This window comes from Cervus elaphus, chromosome 33 (assembly GCF_910594005.1).
Source record: "Cervus elaphus chromosome 33, mCerEla1.1, whole genome shotgun sequence".
In the NCBI taxonomy this organism is placed as follows: domain Eukaryota; kingdom Metazoa; phylum Chordata; class Mammalia; order Artiodactyla; family Cervidae; genus Cervus; species Cervus elaphus.
Window position 1 is genome coordinate 9,798,002 of NC_057847.1, and position 17,918 is coordinate 9,815,919.

Here is a 17,918-nt window from a genome sequence, read left to right on the forward strand (position 1 = left end):
ACCCACGGGCTGTGCTCCAGTGTGTCGTGCAGGGTGGAGGGTCCCTGTCTTGCTGCCTTCCTTCCAGGGCTGAGGATAGTGCCTAGGAGAGAAGCTGAATGTCCCTTCAGGAACGGGGCTCCCAAGGTGGAAGCTCAGTGTGTGTCTGTGGCCAGAGAGGCAGTAGCCGCCGTACCCCAAACCCGGAGTGTTTTCCTATCTGGTCTCCCGTAGGCCCCTGATGCTTTGCAGTGGACAGCCCATCCGTGGCAGGCGTCCACAGGGTGCAGGGGCAGGGGGCAGGTGTGGGCTGTGCTCCAGGCCCCCCCTTCTCCTCGTCTCTCTCTTTGTAGACCGAGGGCACCCGCCTGCAGAAGGACCTCCGGACATACCTGGCCTCAGTCAAAGGTAAGGGACAGACCCGGCTGGACCAGTGGGCTTCCTGGGACACAGAGAGGGGCCTTCCCCACGTGGAGCTGACAGACACAGAGCTGGGAAGGGGAGCAGGGCTGTCTGATATGGCCACATACCTCCTGGGCCTTCAGGGGTGGGGGCAAGGGTACCCCCTGCGCCCCGCCCCTCCGCCCCCCCCCCCCCCCCGCCCCCAGCCCTGCCTGCAGTGTGGCCTGTCTGCCCACCAGCCATGCATGAGGCCTCCAAGAAGCTGAACGAGTGTCTGCAGGAGGTGTACGAGCCCGACTGGCCTGGCAGGGATGAAGCAAGCAAAATCGCTGAGGTGAGTGTGGGCCCAGTGGCCTTGGTCCTTCCCCTGGGGAGCCTTCTGACCTCAGCTGGCTGCCCATGGTACCCTGCACCCTCTGGGAACAGCCCTTCCGGTTCTTACATGCTGCGTGCTCTTGGGCAAGTCCCCTCCCCTCTCTGGGGGTCATTTTGCTCATCTGACACACCCTCATGCTGAGATGCATTTCCTGTGGTGTCTGGAGGCATCTCTCCTCTCTGAGTTGTAACGCCTGGCCCAGGAAGCCTCCCTCCCTGGCCCTACCAGCCATGGGCGTATCTGATCCTCAAGGTCACCTTGTGAAAAGGCAGGAGTTGTGACCCCGTTTTATAGATGAGGTTGGGCTTCCCTCATTGCTCAGTTGGCAAAGAATCTGCCTGCGATGCAGGAGACCCGGGTTCGATTCCTGGGTCGGGAAGACCCCCTGGAGAAGGGAATGCCTACCCACTCCAGTATTTTTGCCTGGAAGATCCCATGGACAGAAGAGCCCAGCAAGCTGTAGTCCATGGGGTTGCAAGAGTCGCACATGACTTAGCAACTAAACCACCAACACCAACACCAGTCTGAGGTTCTGAGGTGCCGCCCAGCTGTGAAGCGACGGGGCTGGCCCCTGGGTCCCTGGGAGGGGCGAGCTGGCCCTGCCGCAGCCCAGCCCCACCGGTGTCCACTCCTGCGCTCTCGCCTTCTGCAGAACAATGACCTGCTCTGGATGGATTACCACCAGAAGCTGGTGGACCAGGCGCTGCTGACCATGGACACGTACCTGGGCCAGTTCCCTGACATCAAGGTGAGCGGTGCTCTGGCCCTCCACCCTGCTGCAGCCTGGCAGCCTGTGTCAGGGAGCAGGAGGTGGGGGCGTGCGGGCAGCCCAGGGCTGAAGGCAGGCCTCCCCTTTGCCTCCCAGTTCACCCTCCGGGGCTGCTCCCTCTGAGGCTAGCCTTCCAGTCCCCAGGCCTGGGCCTTTCTGAGCTGGAAACCCTGTCCCTGTGGGTCTCCGGGCTATGGAAAGAGACCTCGTGGAGCATGTACGTGTGTGGCCGTGTAACTGTGGAGTGACTCTAGGGCTGACGAAGTGTATGACGGGGCTGGAAGGCCTGGGCGTTGTATGCCCTGTATTGGACTCTCTGTGCTTGGAAGGGAAACTGTGTGTCATTGTGTGCATTGCCTCTTATCTGGGTGTATCTGTGTGACTGCGCGTGTTCAAAACGCCAGCTGCCTTTGCCGGGCGCAGGTGAGTTAGAACTTGTCAGTGTGTTAGGATCTCCAAGGAGGCAGCTGGGGCCCCAGGTGCCCCCGACACACAGGCAGAGTTGTCTAGAGCTCAGGTAGTGACCGCGGTGCTGGGCCGCTCCTCTGGAGGGCTCACACTCCATGCTGGCTCCCGGCCCCGCAGTGCAAATGCTCCTGAAGGAGTTTTACAGGGAGTGTGGAAGCGAGGCTGATGGGGTGGCTCAGGAGGAGAGAAGCCTTGAGGGGTGAGCTCTTTGCTGCCAGAAATGTTAACGCGAGTGTCTCAGGCATCTGTGAGACAGACTTGCTGAGCCTGGGGTCGGCGGCCATGAGCCCTCTGGGTTCATCCAGGCCCCCTTGCCCGGGCCAGCGTCTCAGCACGGGCGTCATGCTGAAGCGTTCAGCCGCTTCCTCCTTCCGTACTCCAGTCACGCATCGCCAAGCGCGGGCGGAAGCTGGTGGACTACGACAGTGCCCGGCACCATTACGAGTCCCTTCAAACCGCCAAAAAGAAGGATGAAGCCAAAATTGCTAAGGTAAGGCTGGCGGTGGTGGCGGCTGGGGGAGAGGCCTTGGGAGTCTCTGCAGGGGGCCCAAGCCCCCAGGGAGCCTTGCTCCTGTGCTGGCTCACCACGCCCTCTGCAGGCTTGTCCCTGCGCCCCAGCGAACAGGGATCCTCGGTCCCCTTTGCAGAGGGATTCACAGCCGCTGACTAGTCCCGAGTCACGGGTCACAGGGCGAGTGAGTGGGAGGCCTCGTGGGCCTGATGGGTGGGGCCCCCTCCTGGCCCGTCCCCCGGCCCCTCCGCCTGTTCGGAGGCCGCTTTCCAGGATGAGAGCAGGCCTGGCTTGGGTTTCACTGGCCCAGCCCCTCCTGGCCTGGTGTGCTCCGAGTGGAATTCCGTCACGGGATCCGATGTGAACCTGTCTCAGCTGGAACAAGCCGGGTCGGGGTGGGGGTGGGGGGTGTTGCACCCACATTTCCCCCCCCCCACCCCCCCCCCCCCCCGGTGAGCGCCCCCAGGGCAGGACCTGCTTGCTGAGTCCCTCTGCCCTTGCTAACGATTCTCATATTCTGCTTTGCAGCTGGACTTCACCCACTTCTCCGCCTTCCCCGGGGCTCCCCTTAATTCTCAGCCTCAGGGGCCTTTGCCTGCTGTGGGGGGCTGGCCCTCTGGAGGGAGGCAGGGCTCCGTCACTGCCCTGGAGACGTTGGGATGTGGTGTTTAACGTCTGTCTGTTTCTCTCTCCCGGTCTCCCTCCTCTCTCTCCTCTCCTTGGCCTTGACCTCCCCTCCCCACCCCTAGCCTGTCTCGCTGCTTGAGAAAGCCGCCCCCCAGTGGTGCCAAGGCAAACTGCAGGCTCATCTCGTAGCCCAAACTAACCTGCTCCGAAATCAGGTGACACCGGCTTCTAACCTTGCACGCGCTGGCGCCTTCTGGTCTGTCATCCTGTCCTTGGCGCTGGGTGGTGCTGGGTGCCCGTCTGCCCAGCCCCACTGGGAGTGGGGGAGGGCGCGACTCTTTCCCCGGTTGGGAGGCAGGGGTGTTTTCAAATGTCTCTGCTGGGAGACCTCCTGCTTTGGAGAGCTGAGGTCAAAGGAGGATGCGGATGGGGGCCCGGGCTCTGGTTAACCTGGAATGGGCCCGTCTCTGTCCTAGAGCCTGGACCTCTGGTCATCCCGGCTCCGACTGTGAAATCCTAGCCTCCAGGAGCCCAGGAAAGCCTCAGACTCTGTCCTCTGTGAGGGCTCTTGCCGGGACAGATGTGGTGTCTTTATTGCGTATTCCTTCGAACCTCATAAGAACTGTGAGGTTAACCTGCATTTACTGAGGAGACAAACCGGTCCAGAGAGGCAGAATCTCCTGCCCAGCTCCCAGAGCCGTTTAATGACTGAGTCAGGGCTCACCCACCTCAAGCCCTGGGTCATTATCCTAGCTCCCTGGACTGGGGGTCCCTGTGGGTGGTCCTGCCACAATTGGCCAGAGTCATGGTGACCCTTGGACCTACAGGCCCTGGGGTGCCCCTGGGGGACACTGAGAAGGCTCTTCCGTCTGGCTGGGATACTGAGACCTGGGGCTGAAAGGACTGGCTCTTTGCGAGTTCCACGGAGGGCAAGCATTCTGTATCACAGTGATCCCAGAGGGCTTCCTGAAGGAGGCTCTCTGTGCAAAAGTGATACTACTATCCTGGCAACACTTTGGAGTGGGCTGGGCCCTGGTCAGGACTGTGACACAGTGCCCTGGGAGAGGGAGCCTCGTGGTTCTGACTGCAGCAGCACTTCGTGGTCCTGGGAGGGGGCAGGAGACAGGCCCCACTGAGGAGGCTGGGTTTCTATGCAGGCAGCTGCCCATGTTTTCTGGGCCACTTCTGATTTCATCATCTTCAACTCACGTGTATTGAATACCTGTGATGTGGAGAGCGCTGGGTTTAGCATGGGCTCGCGGCCCAATTTCTTATTCATCCTGCTGCCTGATTTCTTTTAGGCCAGAGCTGTGGGCTGACTTTAGAGGCACTGAGTAACAGCCCCACCTCTTTAGGGTCTGGGGGAGATGGCCTGGGTTAGGTTAGCCTGCAGGAGGGCTGAGCGACTGGAATGGCCTGTCCCGCCTATGGAGTCCAGGACTTCGGGCTGGAGGGGGAATAATGGAGCCACTGAGCCAGGGCCGGGATTTCTGCACAATTTTCCCTGAAATGGGTTTGGGAGGATGCCAGGTGAACATTTTAGTCCAGTGGGATAAGCTCCTGGAAGACCGTGGGGCCAGGGGTGGTGGCCATGGCCGATTTGGGGCTCCTGGGATGGGTGTGGGTGGGGATCCAGCTGGGAGGGTCCCATCTCCCACCTTCACCCCCCACCCTGGGGGATTGGCAGGAGAGGCCAGGGCACGGGATCTCATCTCTGGATGTTGGACGGCAGATGTTTTGCCTTTTGGCCAAATTGACATTCCCATTTGAATCCAGTTTTCATCTGAGCCTCTCCTCTTTCTTCCTCACCCTGCCTCACCCTTGGCTGGGGGCTGGCAGTGAGCTGGAGTACTTGGGGCCCTGGGCTGCCTTTGCTGGCTGACTCGACTTTGGAGGGACAGCACCAGCTCCCGAGCCTGTGTTCTCCTGAGCTGGCCAGCTCCGGGTGTTCCCTGATCTGGTTCCAAGTTGCTCTCCACACGTGTCATGGTCTCCCCAGCAAGGGACAGCTATCCTCCCACCTCCTGCCATCCCTGGTATTTCTGAAAGAGCCAGAATATGAAGAATGTGACTCAAAGGAAATAAAGGATAGGCCCTGACTTCTAGGAACTCTAAAACGAAGGCACCCTGTCCTCAGCAGCATTGCTGAGCTCCGTGGACAGGGCTTGGTGTCCAGCTATGAACTGCTGTGCCATCCTCACCGTCTTGGCCAGGCTTGTCCACTCGGGGAGTTAGGACCGGCATCGTGGGGACCAGAGGGGTTGATCTCCGTGGGTATGGAAGCCAGGGAGGTCAGTGTCCTGGAAGATGTGGGACTTGAACTGTCCAGTGGGCACTTGAATGGGAAGTGCACATGACAGTGTGGGGGCTCTGGCGTCTGGAAGTGTGGGAGTCACTGTTTTGGGGGTGGTAGCCCCCATCAGGCACTGGGGTTCTCAGAGAATTAAGGCAGGGATGATCTGGCTCTTGGCCTGGAGGGCACCCCAGGTCTGATCCATTCTAGGCGTGGCCAGAGGCATGCATATTTAGAAGCATTTCTTTGATTTCTTATGCTCCCTTTAATTTTTAAATGAGATTTTAAAAAGTTAGATGAGATGCTCCTGCTCAGCATAGCAAGTTCCAACAACCTGAAGGTGATGGAGTCAGGAGCGTGGTGGCCCCTCTCTCCTCCGGTTCCCTAGTCATCCTGGCTGGGCCAGACGCAGAAGGACTAGGACGAGACGTGGGCTGACCCTGGTGCCTGAAGCTGCGTGGACAGCCGGGTGGGCTTCAGTTGGACGGGCAGCTCTGGTGTGTTCTGCAGCAGTTTGGCGTTCAGGCCAGCTGGCCTGAGAACATGAGGCTGCTGGAGGGAAGTTTTCTCCTGGGCGAGGCCACCACGTTCCTGGGCTGTGACTCAGACCCTGAATCCAAGTCACCCCCCTGAGTCACTATTTCCTGCAGCGCTCTCCAGAATGAGCCAGCAGAGCGCTTTCTGGGGCCGGGGTCTGTGACTCACCTCCACCCTCCGCCCAGCTCCCGCCTTTCTAGGATTCTGCCTTGGGGCCTGAGTGCCACCAACTGGTGTGTGTGTGTGCAGGCCTGGAGGGTGCGGGCTGGCCCTGGGAGTGGGCACAGGCAGCCTGCCTGGCAGCCCAGCCCCCTCCTGGCCTGCCCTCTCCCCTGCCTTTCTGCATGTCCCCGAGCTCCTGCCTCTGTTGGGGAAGGGTCAGAGGAGAAGGTAGGAAAGCTCCCATGGAGGTGAAGTCAGCCTGGTGGTGGAGACTGAGTAGGGGCCGGCCCTGGGAAAGGGGAAGGAAGAGTCAGAGGGGCTGGCGCGGCCAGGACCAGGGAGCTGGGCAGCCAGCAGACACTTAGCCCGAGAGGGGCTCCAGCGTGAGTGGACAGGACCCCACCTGGCTGGTCTGGGGCCTTGTGGCCTTCCTGGGCCTCTGCCCCCTTGTCCCCTTGGCTGGCGCCGGCGCGTTGTGCTCCCCTCCTTCCTCGGGTCCCCCTGGGGCGCTGGACCACATGGGGCCTCTCTCCTTGGCCCTGGCTGCTCTCCCGGCCCCTGCCCGGAGCACCCCCGGGGCGTGGGGGAGGGACTCGGGGAGGTCTGCCCAGGCGTCCACGGCCGGAGCCCTGGTTTCAGTGCACTGGGGAGAGTAGGTCTCGGTGGGGGCCTGGCCTGGGCTGGCTGGGATGCAGGCCCTGCAGAGGGAAATGACCCATCCCACCCCCCAGGCCGAGGAGGAGCTCATCAAAGCCCAGAAAGTGTTTGAGGAGATGAATGTGGATCTGCAGGAGGAGCTGCCATCCCTGTGGAACAGGTGAGGGGCGGGAGGGGGCAGGCAGAGCCTCGGCCACTCTCTGGAGGCTGCAGGGCTGTGCTGCTCTGCTCCATGCCCTCCTGGGGCTGGGGCTGGTGAGGGCGGAGGTCCAGCCGCCCGCGTGGCTCTCCTGGGCAGACCACCCTGACCTGCAATCCACCTGGCCCTTCTTACCTCTGTCCTGCAGCCGTGTGGGTTTCTATGTCAACACATTTCAGAGCATTGCGGGCCTGGAGGAAAACTTCCACAAGGAAATGAGTAAGGTAGGTAGGTCCCTTTCCTCCCCCGCATCCCACCCACCCACCCAGGGCCATGCTCCACCTGCAAGGGACAGGGTCAGAGGCACTGCGGGGCCCGGCTTCCTCTTCCCTGCTGGGGTTAGAGACACAGGTCACCGTAGCGCCCCCTCTGAGCCCCTGCCCTTGAGGAACAGGGTCAGGGCCCAGTAGGAGCTGCTGGGTGCACTGGGAGGCTGCAAGCCAGCCCCACGGGTCTCACCCTAGCCCCTGTCCTGCTCCCAGGTCTAGTCTCATTGCCTGGGCAGGGCCAGCGGCCCTCAAACTGGAGACATGCTCTCAGGCAGCCTTGGCCCAGCGAGCTCAGTGTTAGAAAATGGTGGTGGTTTCCCAATTTGTAGGCTGATGATAAATAAATTACTAAAATTTTTCCAATTATAATTTTTTAAAAATATTCCTTAAGACATTAAAGCAGATTTGCCTTATCTACTGGAATCTGATGTAAGATGGGGTCTGATTAGCTTAAATTCCTATGTTGTATTATTTTCATTTTGATGAATATGGCAGTTAAACTGCAAAGCTGAGTTGTAAAAACCTCATGTTGGCAACTTCCTCCTTCCCTGTGCCATGGGTGGGCCTGACTGTCTCCAGGGCCCAGAAGAATGAAGCTATAGGTCATGGGGGATTCCAGGCCCAGGACAGGAAGAGGGCTTTGGCCACCTTGGGGCCTGTCCTGGGGGACCACCCTGAGTATTGTTTCCTGCATGAGTTTTCCTTTTTTTCCTTTTCCTTCCTACTTTTCCTTCTTCCCTTCAGTATGAGACAACTTGTGAAAAATTAAAAGAAAAAAACAAATAGAGACGTGTTTTGGGAAGAAAATATTTGTAAAGTCAGGAGGAAAATTCAACTCTGGGCTTCCTAGTGGCTGAAGGAGAGGGAAATATTTTCAGTGAGCAGAACCACAAGATGCATGGGGTCAGTCCCTCATCCTGCTGGTGCTTTTGGTGAAATCTCTGTCAGTTGTAACGGGGCCTGAAAGCATCTTGGCAAATGACTTCAGCAATTAGGATCAACAGTTAATTTGCAAAATTGGAAAAAAAAAAAAAAAAACCCTTGCAAAACAAAACAGTACAAGCTTTATGTGGCATTTTAGGAAGTGCCTATAAGTAGAAAGAAGAAAGAGATGGTCCCCAGAAACCGTGACTGCTAGGCAGTGCAGCCCACTTCCTCCTCCTCTTCTGTTTTCTGTCTGGGGTTGGTGTGCCGGCTCCCAGCTCCCACGGATGGAGAGAGAAGAGCTCGTTCCTGGCCCAGGCAGAGGCACAGGGCAGGGCTAGGGTGGAAGAGAAGCAGGGATGTCACTGGGAGCTGGGGCTGGTTGGCGGCCCCACCCAACCCGCTTGCTGTGTTTCCTGCAGCTCAACCAGAACCTCAATGATGTGCTCATCAGTCTGGAGAAGCAGCATGGGAGCAACACGTTCACAGTCAAGGCCCAGCCTAGGTGTGTGCCTCCCCTGAGGGCGGTGGGGGGCGGAGGGACGTGTCGTCTGGGGCAAGGCGTCTTCCTGCGGTCCCCTGTGGGCTTGGCCTTTCTGCCTTGGCCTCCCTGTGCTCAGGGGAGCAGGCGAAGACGCCCCTTCTCCTTGGCTGTGTCCCATCTGAGAAGGCGCGATCCGGGCAGTCTGTGGCTCTCCCAGTGCAGGCCTGGCTTCCTCCGCTGGGGAGCAGCAGAAGCGGTGCCTCCACTGCTTTGCAGGCAGGCTGGGACTGAAGGATTCAGGGGATCCTCATAGCGGGGAGCCCCCTTCCGCCACTCACTGCATGGAGGTCCTCGTTCCTGCCTGGAGGAGAGCCCTGCTCCCTGAGGGGGAGCCTCGAGGGAGGGAGGGGATGCGCCTGGCCCGTGGCCCCCGGGAAAACCACAGCGAGTCTGGGACTTCCCTTCGTCTCTGTCCTTAAGGCGCCGTGCGTCGCAGCATGGCGTGGCGCGCGGCAGTGCACCTCGCTCTCCTTACCGACCATGCAGGATGGTTGCGTTGGGTTCTCAGGGTAACTGGGGAGGAGGAAGGCAGTCAGTGTTCGGTGACTGTCACTGCCCCACTTCCCCCTGGAAACACAGTGTGGGAGCGGCCCACAGGCTGCCCTGCAGGAAGGGAAGGCCCCAGGGCGTTTGTTTCACAGGTCACCTTCCTGCCTGAGGTCAAGGCGGCACACGCAGGATGGTTGAAGGGGGTGGCCGTGCAGGCAGTGGGGGCCAGGCTGCCCTTGGGAAGCGGCTGGGCTGCGGGGAGAGGGTGGGCGGTGGAGGAGGCTTGTGAGCCTCCTTACTCCAGAGTGGCCCCCAGGGCAGCCCAGCGGCCTTCTCCCGGGGCCCCGTGCTGGTCCGAGGACCCGGCTCCTTCCTGGGTCCTGAGCTCCTGTGGCCGGACCCGGGCAGGGAGGGTGGCTAGTGCTGTCCCGCCCAAGAGCCACTCACCAGCTCTGTTTGAGCGAGCATCTTCCACTGCTTGTTCTGTCAGCACCGCCTCGGGGCGCCGGGCTGGATGCCAAGGCCGTGGCTCGGACAGCAGGAGTCGGGGGCAGGCCTGGGGCCTCCGCACACCCAGGGAGTCGGGGGCGCTTAGGCCCTTAGTCTTCCTCTGGGCACAGAGGGGCTGCCGGTGAGGGAAGGGGTCAGGCCAGTCCCACATCCTCATTTCCCCCAAGTGAAGGCCTCCACGTCCCATCCGTCCCCACAGAAAGAAAGCTAAACTGTTCTCCCGGCTGCGCAGAAAGAAGAACAGGTACCAGTAGGGAGTGCTGTGCTGTGGGGGCCTCCGAGGACAGCCCCCGGACCCCCATGCATGCGCCTGGCCCAGCCGAGGGCGCCACTAACCCCTAACCCGCCTTCCTGTGTGTGGTGTGTGTTGGGGTGGGCAGAGGGCAGAGAGGTGTCGGTGGGAATCGGAGAGGGTGGGGAGGGTGGGCAGACCGCCTCAGCATGTTCCTCTCGGGCTGCAGCCCGAACAGGAGTGGGGGATCAGCCAGAAGGGAGGCCTGGGAGGCTCGGGGAGAGAGTTGCTGCAGCTGCCAAATTGTAGGAACTCTGTGTGCTGTGTGTGTGTGTGTGCTTGTTCATACACTGGATGTATTTGTAGTCTTTAAGGAGGCAAAGACAGCCTGGGCGGGTGACAGGGCTCCTAGTTTCTGTCTGTCCTTCTGGACGTGCCCCATCCACCACGGTGTCTGCCCACCCCATGTGCCCGGGGAGCACTTAAAGTGTAGCCGTGTGACCAAGGAGCTGCGTTTTTAATATAAACACAAAATATGGGCTTCCCTGATAGCTCAGTTGGTAAAGAATCCTCCTGCAATGCAGGAGACCCCGGTTCGACTCCTGGGTCGGGAAGATCCCCTGGAGAAGGGATAGGCTACCCACTCCAGTATTCGTGGGCTTCCCTTGTGGCTCAGCTGGTAAAGAATCTGCCTGCAATGCAGAAGATTTGGATTCCATCCCTGGGTTGGGAAGATCCTCTAGAGAAGAGAAAGGCTACCCACTCCTATATTCTGGCCTAGAGAATTCCGCAGACTGTATAGTCCATGGGGTCACAGAGTCAGGCATGGCTGAGCGACTCTCACTTTTCAAACGTAAATGTAAGCAGCCCCCAGGCGGGGCTGATCTTGGTCAGCACTGTTCTAGAGTCTCTCCAGGCAAGTACAACGCAGATTTTTATTTCTGCCCCTTTGCGCCCAAGTGGTGGGCTGTGCATGCCGTTTGTCCTTGTCGGTGCTGAGACTTGACGTGGCTTCTCCCTCTTTACCCTGGCTATGAGACACCCCTTTACTTATCCCCTCTGCCTGTGGCCTCTGCTGGTCACCCAGGTTCCTAGGAGGACCTGCAGGAGCAAAAGCTTGGAGCCAGCCGCTCCGGTGTGGTGGGGAGCCGGGCCCTGCTGGCGGGGAGGATGGCAGGCCGGCCCGGAGGCCCCGGGGTCAGGCGGAGGAGCAGGCTCGCCCTGAGCACGGGGGCTGCTGTGTGCCGTGCCGGGTGACACTCTCTTTGCTTCTAGGATGTTTGGCCTTCTCTTGCGGTGGGCTCAGCACCCCTGCACGAGGCTGGGGATCCCGCCTGGTGATGCCTCCCAGGGACCCGCCCTGCTCCTCCCGCTGGGTTGGGGTTGTCACTGTGTCCAGGGCAGGCCCTGCTGCAGACATCTGCGTGTTCCCGGTGCTCATGCCTGTGTTGCCTCATTTCCACCTGTTCTCACGCACATTCACACATGGATGCGTGGGGACACACACTCATGCACACATGGGTGTCATATTTTCTCAGTGAGTCTGTGGACACACGAGCACCCTCAGTTTCCCAGGATCTACATGGACACACACATGTGCGCGCACACAGCCTGTCACACACACACGTTTCCTCTCTCCCTCTCGGACATCGGGCTCTCTCTCCCTCATCTCTCTCTGCAGTGACAACGCACCTGCAAAAGGGAACAAGAGCCCCTCCCCGCCGCCTGATGGCTCTCCCGCCGCCACCCCCGAGATCAGAGTCAACCATGAGCCCGAGCCGGCTGGCGCAGCCACCCCCGGGGCCGCCCTCCCCAAGTCCCCGTCTCAGGTAGGTGCCTGTCTCGGCGGCCTGTCCCCTCCCTTGCTTCTTCCTGCTCTGCCGGCATCCCGGCTCCTTCCAGTCCCCTGGCCCTGTGGGCCCAGGCTCCTCTCTGTGGTCCTGACCCCTCCCAGGGGCATCTGTGACAGTCTGGCACCCCAACCCTGCTGCCGCATCCCTTCTTCCCTCTCCCCGGCCTCTGGGCTGCTGAACTCTCTCCATCTTCCTTTCCTGTGGAGACACAGGCTCCTGGGCCCTCAGCCCCCAGAGCATCCAGGTCTGCCGAGGCGGCTGCCTCTCCTTCTGCCTCACCTTCTTTCTTGCGGGGGTGGGGGGCACCCAGGACCCTAAAAGGGCCGGCGAGAGGAAGGGCTCGGTGAGGGGAGGGAGACGTCTGGGCCCTACCCCCAACCCAGTTTCTCCCAGGTTTCTGCAGCGTCCCCAGGAGCCGGAAAGGGAGAAAGGAGGAGTGGGGTCCACTGTGCAGCCCCGTCTGAGCCCTGATGGGCGCCCGGCCGCCGCTCTCCTGGTTGCAGGCCCGCTGCTCAGCTGATTAGGAGAGCGATGCTAAGAGGGTGATGAGAGCCCACACTCAGACACTTCCTCTGGGCCGCACCCGCGCCAGCCTTTCTGTGTTTTCATTCATTGTCCTCACACCGGCCTGTGAGGCGGACACTCTTATCGTCTCAACTTGACGAGTGAGGAAGCCCAGGCTTGGCGGGCAGGTGTGCTGCCTCCACGGGGACCTCCAGAGTCTGGACTGCAGCTCCTCCGGGGGCGGGGGCCGGGGGCCTGGGTGCCGTTTCTCTCCTCAGCTTCCCCACCAAGGGCCGTGAGAGCCGGACCCTCCGACGTGGCCGCTGACAGCCTGGCAGGCCCGTCTTTCCTTCCTCTCGGTCCTGCTCTCTCCTTGTCTCCTGTCTCTCGCTCCCTTGCCCTCCGACCCACCTCTCTCTGTGCAGGGCTCCTGACCGCCGGGCCTCGGCCGCTCCCGGGGGCCCGTGTGGTCTGTGCGTCGGTGTCTTAGGGGGCAGTGACTTTCCTTGTCTGTGTTCCGCGGTTGCTGGTGGGGCCGTGGCAGGGAGGTGACTAACCTTGGCTTTGTCTCTGTCTGTCTCCCCCAACCCCCACGCTCTGCTGCGCCTTTCCACGCGGCCCCCTCACCTGCTGCCGACCCACAGCTTCGGAAAGGCCCACCAGTGCCTCCGCCTCCCAAACACACCCCGTCCAAGGAGGTCAAGCAGGAGCAGATCCTCAGCTTGTTTGACGACACGTTTGTCCCCGAGATCAGCGTGACCACCCCTTCCCAGGTCAGCCGCGGCCGCCGCGGCCCAGCACTCTCTGCCCCTTCTCTTGCCCTTCTGGGGCGTGCATGGCCTTCCCCTCCATCCCATGCCCTGTGCCTCTGCCTCAGAAGCCAGAGGCCGACTGCAGGGATTGGTTCTGAGCCTCCTTCTCGCACATCCATCCACTCCCCCGCCCATCATTCTGCATTTCTCTCTGAGCATGTGGCCTAACGGAGGGACACGGGCAAATGGTCCTCATGGAGATGGCTGACTCAGCAGTGGCCTCCTGTGTCCATTGACACTGTGGCCCAAAGGGGTGGGCGGCTCAGAGGACCTGGGCCAATCAGGGAAGATTTCCTGGAGCAGGAGAAGTTCACCAAGTGGCTGTGAGCAGGCGCAGTGTGTAGCCAGAGGCGGCAGCTCGCGTGTAGGCTGGGAGGGGTGGAAGGCGGGCTCAGGATGGGCAGGGACTCGGTCCGTCAGACGAGGAGGTGACCGGGCCAGTGCACAGTTCGGGAGCCCTCCAAGGCACCCGGCTTCCAGAATTGCCGTCACTACATGGAGGTGGGCCGGTGGCCGGGTCACAGAGCAGGGAGGCTGCTGTACCCGCCCTCGGAGGCGTGCAACGCCCGTTCCCAGATGGACGAAGGGAGGGTGGAGCAGGGAAGGTCCCTGTGGTGGCAGAGGAGGCGGGCTGCCCGTGGTCGGATCAGCGCACAGAGGCCACAGCGCGCCGACCTCTCCAAGCCTGGCTTCCAGGCCTGCCTGTCCATGCCGGGCTCACCTTTTGTGCAGGCCAGCCAGTCCCGAGCTGTGCTGGGCCCCGCGTTGCGGCACCCCGATGGGCTTGCTCTGCCAGGGATCTGCCTCTGCACCAGCTCAGAGGCCTGGAGGGGAGGGGCAGACTGGAGGGTGTGCATGTGGCGGAAGAGGTAGTTGGGAGCATGGGACAGTGTTTCCAGCTACGAGGGGCGGTGGCGGAGAGGGCTTCATGCCCCACAGAATGACTTCGGATTGAGCTTGGAACTTTCAATATAGACGGCTGGGGGCAGGCAGGTGATGCCCGGCTTGGGGGCCAGGGAGGGAGACCCCTGCAGAGCGCGGCTGAGGCTGGCTCAAGGTGCTCCTGGGGTCTTAGGGAAACCACGACCTCCGGGCAGATTGCAGCTGGGGTGCTCGCCACCTGGAGCCCGCCTCCACCGCAGGGGCCCATAAGGGCTGGTGGACGCTGCGCAGGGAATGCAGCCAGCCGCTGACCCACTGGCCTGGCTCAGGGTTCCGTCCTCTCCGGGAGGGGCTGTTCCCGCTGAACCGGTGAGGAGCTGCGGGCCTCGGCCGCAGCCAGGCGGGCTGCCCTGCCCTGCTCCCTGCGTGCCTCTCCTGCTGCCTCTCTGCCCACTCCTGGGAGCTGGGGCCCCGCCTGGTGGGGTGGGCAGTTGCCCCCATGGGTTCTGTGGCCCGGGGCAGGGGTGGACTGGCCCGTCCATGACGCTGTGCTGACCGGGCTGCTCTGCTGGCCAGGGGTGAGTAGCCTGTGTCCCCACACTCAGGGGGCGGCTCCCGGCCTGCGTGGGGGGAGGCTGAAGTGCTGGGAGGTGGGGCAGAGAGGACGCAGCCTGCCCTCGGCCTGCTGACCCTGTCCACTCGGATTCTGAGGGGGCCTCTGGGCTTGGCTGACTGCTGAGAGGGGCTGGGCGGTAGGGCGCCCTTGGGGAGAGAAATGCTACCTGTCCCAGGCCGGAGGGCACCCAGAACTCAAGCCTCCACAGTGTCCTGGACTGATGCCGTGGAGACAGTGGTGACCTGCCTCCCGGGCTCACTGGACAGGGCTTGACCTGAAGGAGAGTCTGTGGCTGGGGTGACCGTGGGGTGGGAGTGAGTTTGTTTGGTCTGGGGTCTCTGAGCTCAGCCCCTTGTGCCCTGAGCTGCGGGTTGGCAATTCCAGCCTTCAGGACCCTGGTCTTCGGCCTCCCTGGACAGGCCACAGCTCAGCTGGGAAGGCCCTCCAGGAGTGCCCGCCCAGGCTTCCAGGTCTTGGGCCCTTCTAAATGGAGGATCTCGGGTGCCTTGGGCTGGAGGGCGAGTCCCATCAGTTCTGGACACCATCAAGGGGCTGGGGGGGAGCTGGCTGGCCTGGGCTTGTGGGGCTGGGGCCCTTTCAGCACTGCTTTAGGGGGAGCACCCTGGGCCAAGGCAGGGCAGGCAGAGTCCTCCCTGTCCCTGGGGACACCCCTTGTATGAGATGGAGATGCAGTGGAGCAAGCCATCCTCGTAGGAAGGCAGTATGTCCACTGGACTGGGGCCGGCGGTCTGTCCTCCAGGGTGGCTCTGAGAAGACTTCTTCTGTGGTCGTCTGGCCCAGCTCACTAAGCAGCTGTCCTCACAGGGTGGACAGGGCCAGCACACTGCGGTCTCTTGCGGGCCGTGCTGGCTCCATGCACTCAGCCCTGCTGAGTGGGAACCTCGGGGTGCCTGGAGAGGGCCCTGCGCTGTGAACCCAGGTGCTCCTGTGTCGGGGACCCCCATGTTTACGACGGGGCTCCTGGGCACTGTGTGCTGGCTCGGCCGGCCCTGAACTGGCTGGGGTGGGTGTCACTGAGGGACCACCTGTCCATCTGGGTCAGCCCGTGCCTGCGTAGGGCTCCTCTGAACCAGAGGCGCTGAGTGGTCTTGTCCAGGCCGGACCGTGGCCTGGGCCGCTGCTGGAAGGAACACGAGATCCGGGGAGTTCTTGGGCCTGGGCACTGGGATAGCTCCTCGGCCTGTGGGATAGAGAGCGTTGGGGGCTTGGCATTGGTCTTGGGGGTGGCTGCCAGGCTGAGGGTGGAGCTGGCCCCAGGTGTGCCTTTGTGTGGGTGGGGCCTGTGCCAGGCGTGTGGGATGGGCCTGGCCCCTTGTGTCAGCGGGTGTGTCTGGGAGAGGAGCCTGCCGTGTGCACCCCGGCTGAGTGCTTGCTGCCCCTCACTAACCGCCTTCCTCTCTGCCGCTGCTGCCAAGTTTGAGGCCCCGGGGCCTTTCTCGGAGCAGGCCAGTCTGCTGGACCTGGACTTTGACCCCCTCCCGCCTGTGGCAAGCCCTGTGAAGGCGCCCACACCCTCTGGTCAGGTTGGTGTGAGCCCACCACCGCCCACGGGCCCACTGGCCTCTGGGCACCTGGGGCCTGGGTTCATGTCTGCCCACCAACCTCCTTTGGGGGTTTTGGGGTCCCTGGGCTCTCCTCCCACTCACCGCCCTTCCCCTGGAGCCCTGGTCCCAGCTCTTGTCACCTCCCTTGGTCCTGACCACGGGTCAATGAGAGACCCCTCAGGAGGTCAGCTGTGTACTCACCTGGCAACTCACACAGTCCAGCATCTGAGCACCCCATCCCTCTCCCGGCGGCAGCCCTGGATGTGGGTGCCCCCTGGCCTGTGGTCTCGGGCTCCCTGAAGGTGTCCAGGACTCGGTCCTCTGGAGGGCTCAGAGCCAACTCTGCTCTGCCTCACGCCTCCTGGGCTCCAGGGCCCTGGGGTGGGCATGGGGTGGGGTCCCTGGGGACTGAGCGCCTGCCTCTGTCTCTAACCTCTGTGCTAACTGTCCTTCTCCCCTCCGCTGCGCTAAGTCGATTCCCTGGGACCTCTGGGAGGTAAGCTGTGCTTGCTCTGTGTCCGCCCCTCAGGGCCGCACCATGCTGTGTGCGCGGAACCCACCCCACCTCCTGCTGCACCTGTTCGCAGGTGCGGGTGCACGCATGGCCGTGCCTCCCGCTGTTTCTGCCGGGTAGAGACCCTGTGCCTCCAGCCAGGCCCTTTGGGAAGGGGCCCCTCAGTTCAGCCTCTGCAGAGTTCCCCAGGGTGCAGCCCAGTTTTCAGGGACTCTGAATGGCCCTAGATAGCGACCAGCTGGTCCCCAGGGTGGATGGGGTATCCCTGAACTGGGCCCAGGTCTGGGGGGCAGGGGGACCCCGGGGTGGAGAGTCCTCGTCCCCGAGGGGTTTTCTGTCTGCAGAGGCCCCACAGGGCAGTCGGACTAGCGAGCTGGTGGGACCCAGGAGAGAGGAGCAGGACAGGCGGCCTGAGGGCAGACGGATGCCGTCATCACCTGGCAGCTCAGACACAGAGACTCTGGGTGGGGGGCAGGGGGACACCCCACAGCTGGTGACGGAGCTCCTGCAGGAGCAGGAGGGGCTGGCGTGAAGGTGCCAGCAGCCCAGGCCTGGGAGCTTGCGAAGCTCCGCTGGAGGAGGTCCGAGGAAGTCTAGCACCAGCAGGCAGCGCCGCTTCCCTGGCAGGGGTGTCACTGCTGCAGCACACCCACACCTCCCTGCCCTGGGGCACTCAGCTCAGCAGGCTGCTCACCACCTTCTTCTCTTGTCTCCCGCCCCGCCCAACACCTCCCCCACCGGCCCCGCCCCTCCCACCCCGTCCCCACCCCCGCTGCCCCGTCACTAGCCCACAGAGAGTCCAGCTGGCAGCCTGCCTTCTAGGGAGCCCAGCGCTGCCGAGGGCACCTTTGCTGTGGCCTGGCCCAGCCAGACGGCCGAGCCGGGGCCTGCCCAAGTAAGTGCCCTGTCAGCGCCCACACCCTCCCCTGCCTCTTGGGGGTGTGGCATGGAGGAAGAGCCCAGAGGCAGGGGCACAGGAGGGATCACGGTGGGACTGAGGGTGAGGCTAGAGCCTTTAGCCAGGAGGCCCCTGGACAGGGCCTGTCTGTCACTCGTGCTGGAGTGGCACAGATCAGGTCAGCCCCTCATCTGCTGGCCAACACCAGCCTCCTCGCTCAGGCCTCCCACGGTGGGAAGGAGGTGTGTTGAGATGGCCTCCTGGTTTACAGTGGGCACTTTCCAGAATTCTCCTTTAATCTTCAGCCAACCCTAGACATTTCCTCC

General features: G+C 62.2%; 1 protein-coding gene across 25 annotated transcripts in view; it reads left to right on the forward strand.

Moving 5' to 3' along the window:
• Positions 1-17,918, forward strand: part of BIN1 (bridging integrator 1) — a 55,892-nt gene that overhangs the window by 34,487 nt on the left and 3,487 nt on the right. For 3 of the 25 annotated variants that reach the window (XM_043894030.1, XM_043894036.1, XM_043894032.1), the window contains exons 3-16: positions 333-387; positions 621-715; positions 1,410-1,505; positions 2,377-2,484; positions 3,255-3,347; positions 6,856-6,941; positions 7,129-7,204; positions 8,596-8,678; positions 9,916-9,960; positions 11,630-11,777; positions 12,950-13,078; positions 16,052-16,159; positions 16,653-16,676; positions 17,482-17,589. In XM_043894030.1, the coding sequence (XP_043749965.1) occupies positions 333-387; positions 621-715; positions 1,410-1,505; positions 2,377-2,484; positions 3,255-3,347; positions 6,856-6,941; positions 7,129-7,204; positions 8,596-8,678; positions 9,916-9,960; positions 11,630-11,777; positions 12,950-13,078; positions 16,052-16,159; positions 16,653-16,676; positions 17,482-17,589 (1,254 nt within the window). The remainder of the gene's footprint in view (positions 1-332; positions 388-620; positions 716-1,409; positions 1,506-2,376; positions 2,485-3,254; positions 3,348-6,855; positions 6,942-7,128; positions 7,205-8,595; positions 8,679-9,915; positions 9,961-11,629; positions 11,778-12,949; positions 13,079-16,051; positions 16,160-16,652; positions 16,677-17,481; positions 17,590-17,918) is intronic. The other 22 variants (XM_043894052.1, XM_043894054.1, XM_043894055.1 and 19 more) reach the window with 17 other exon arrangements.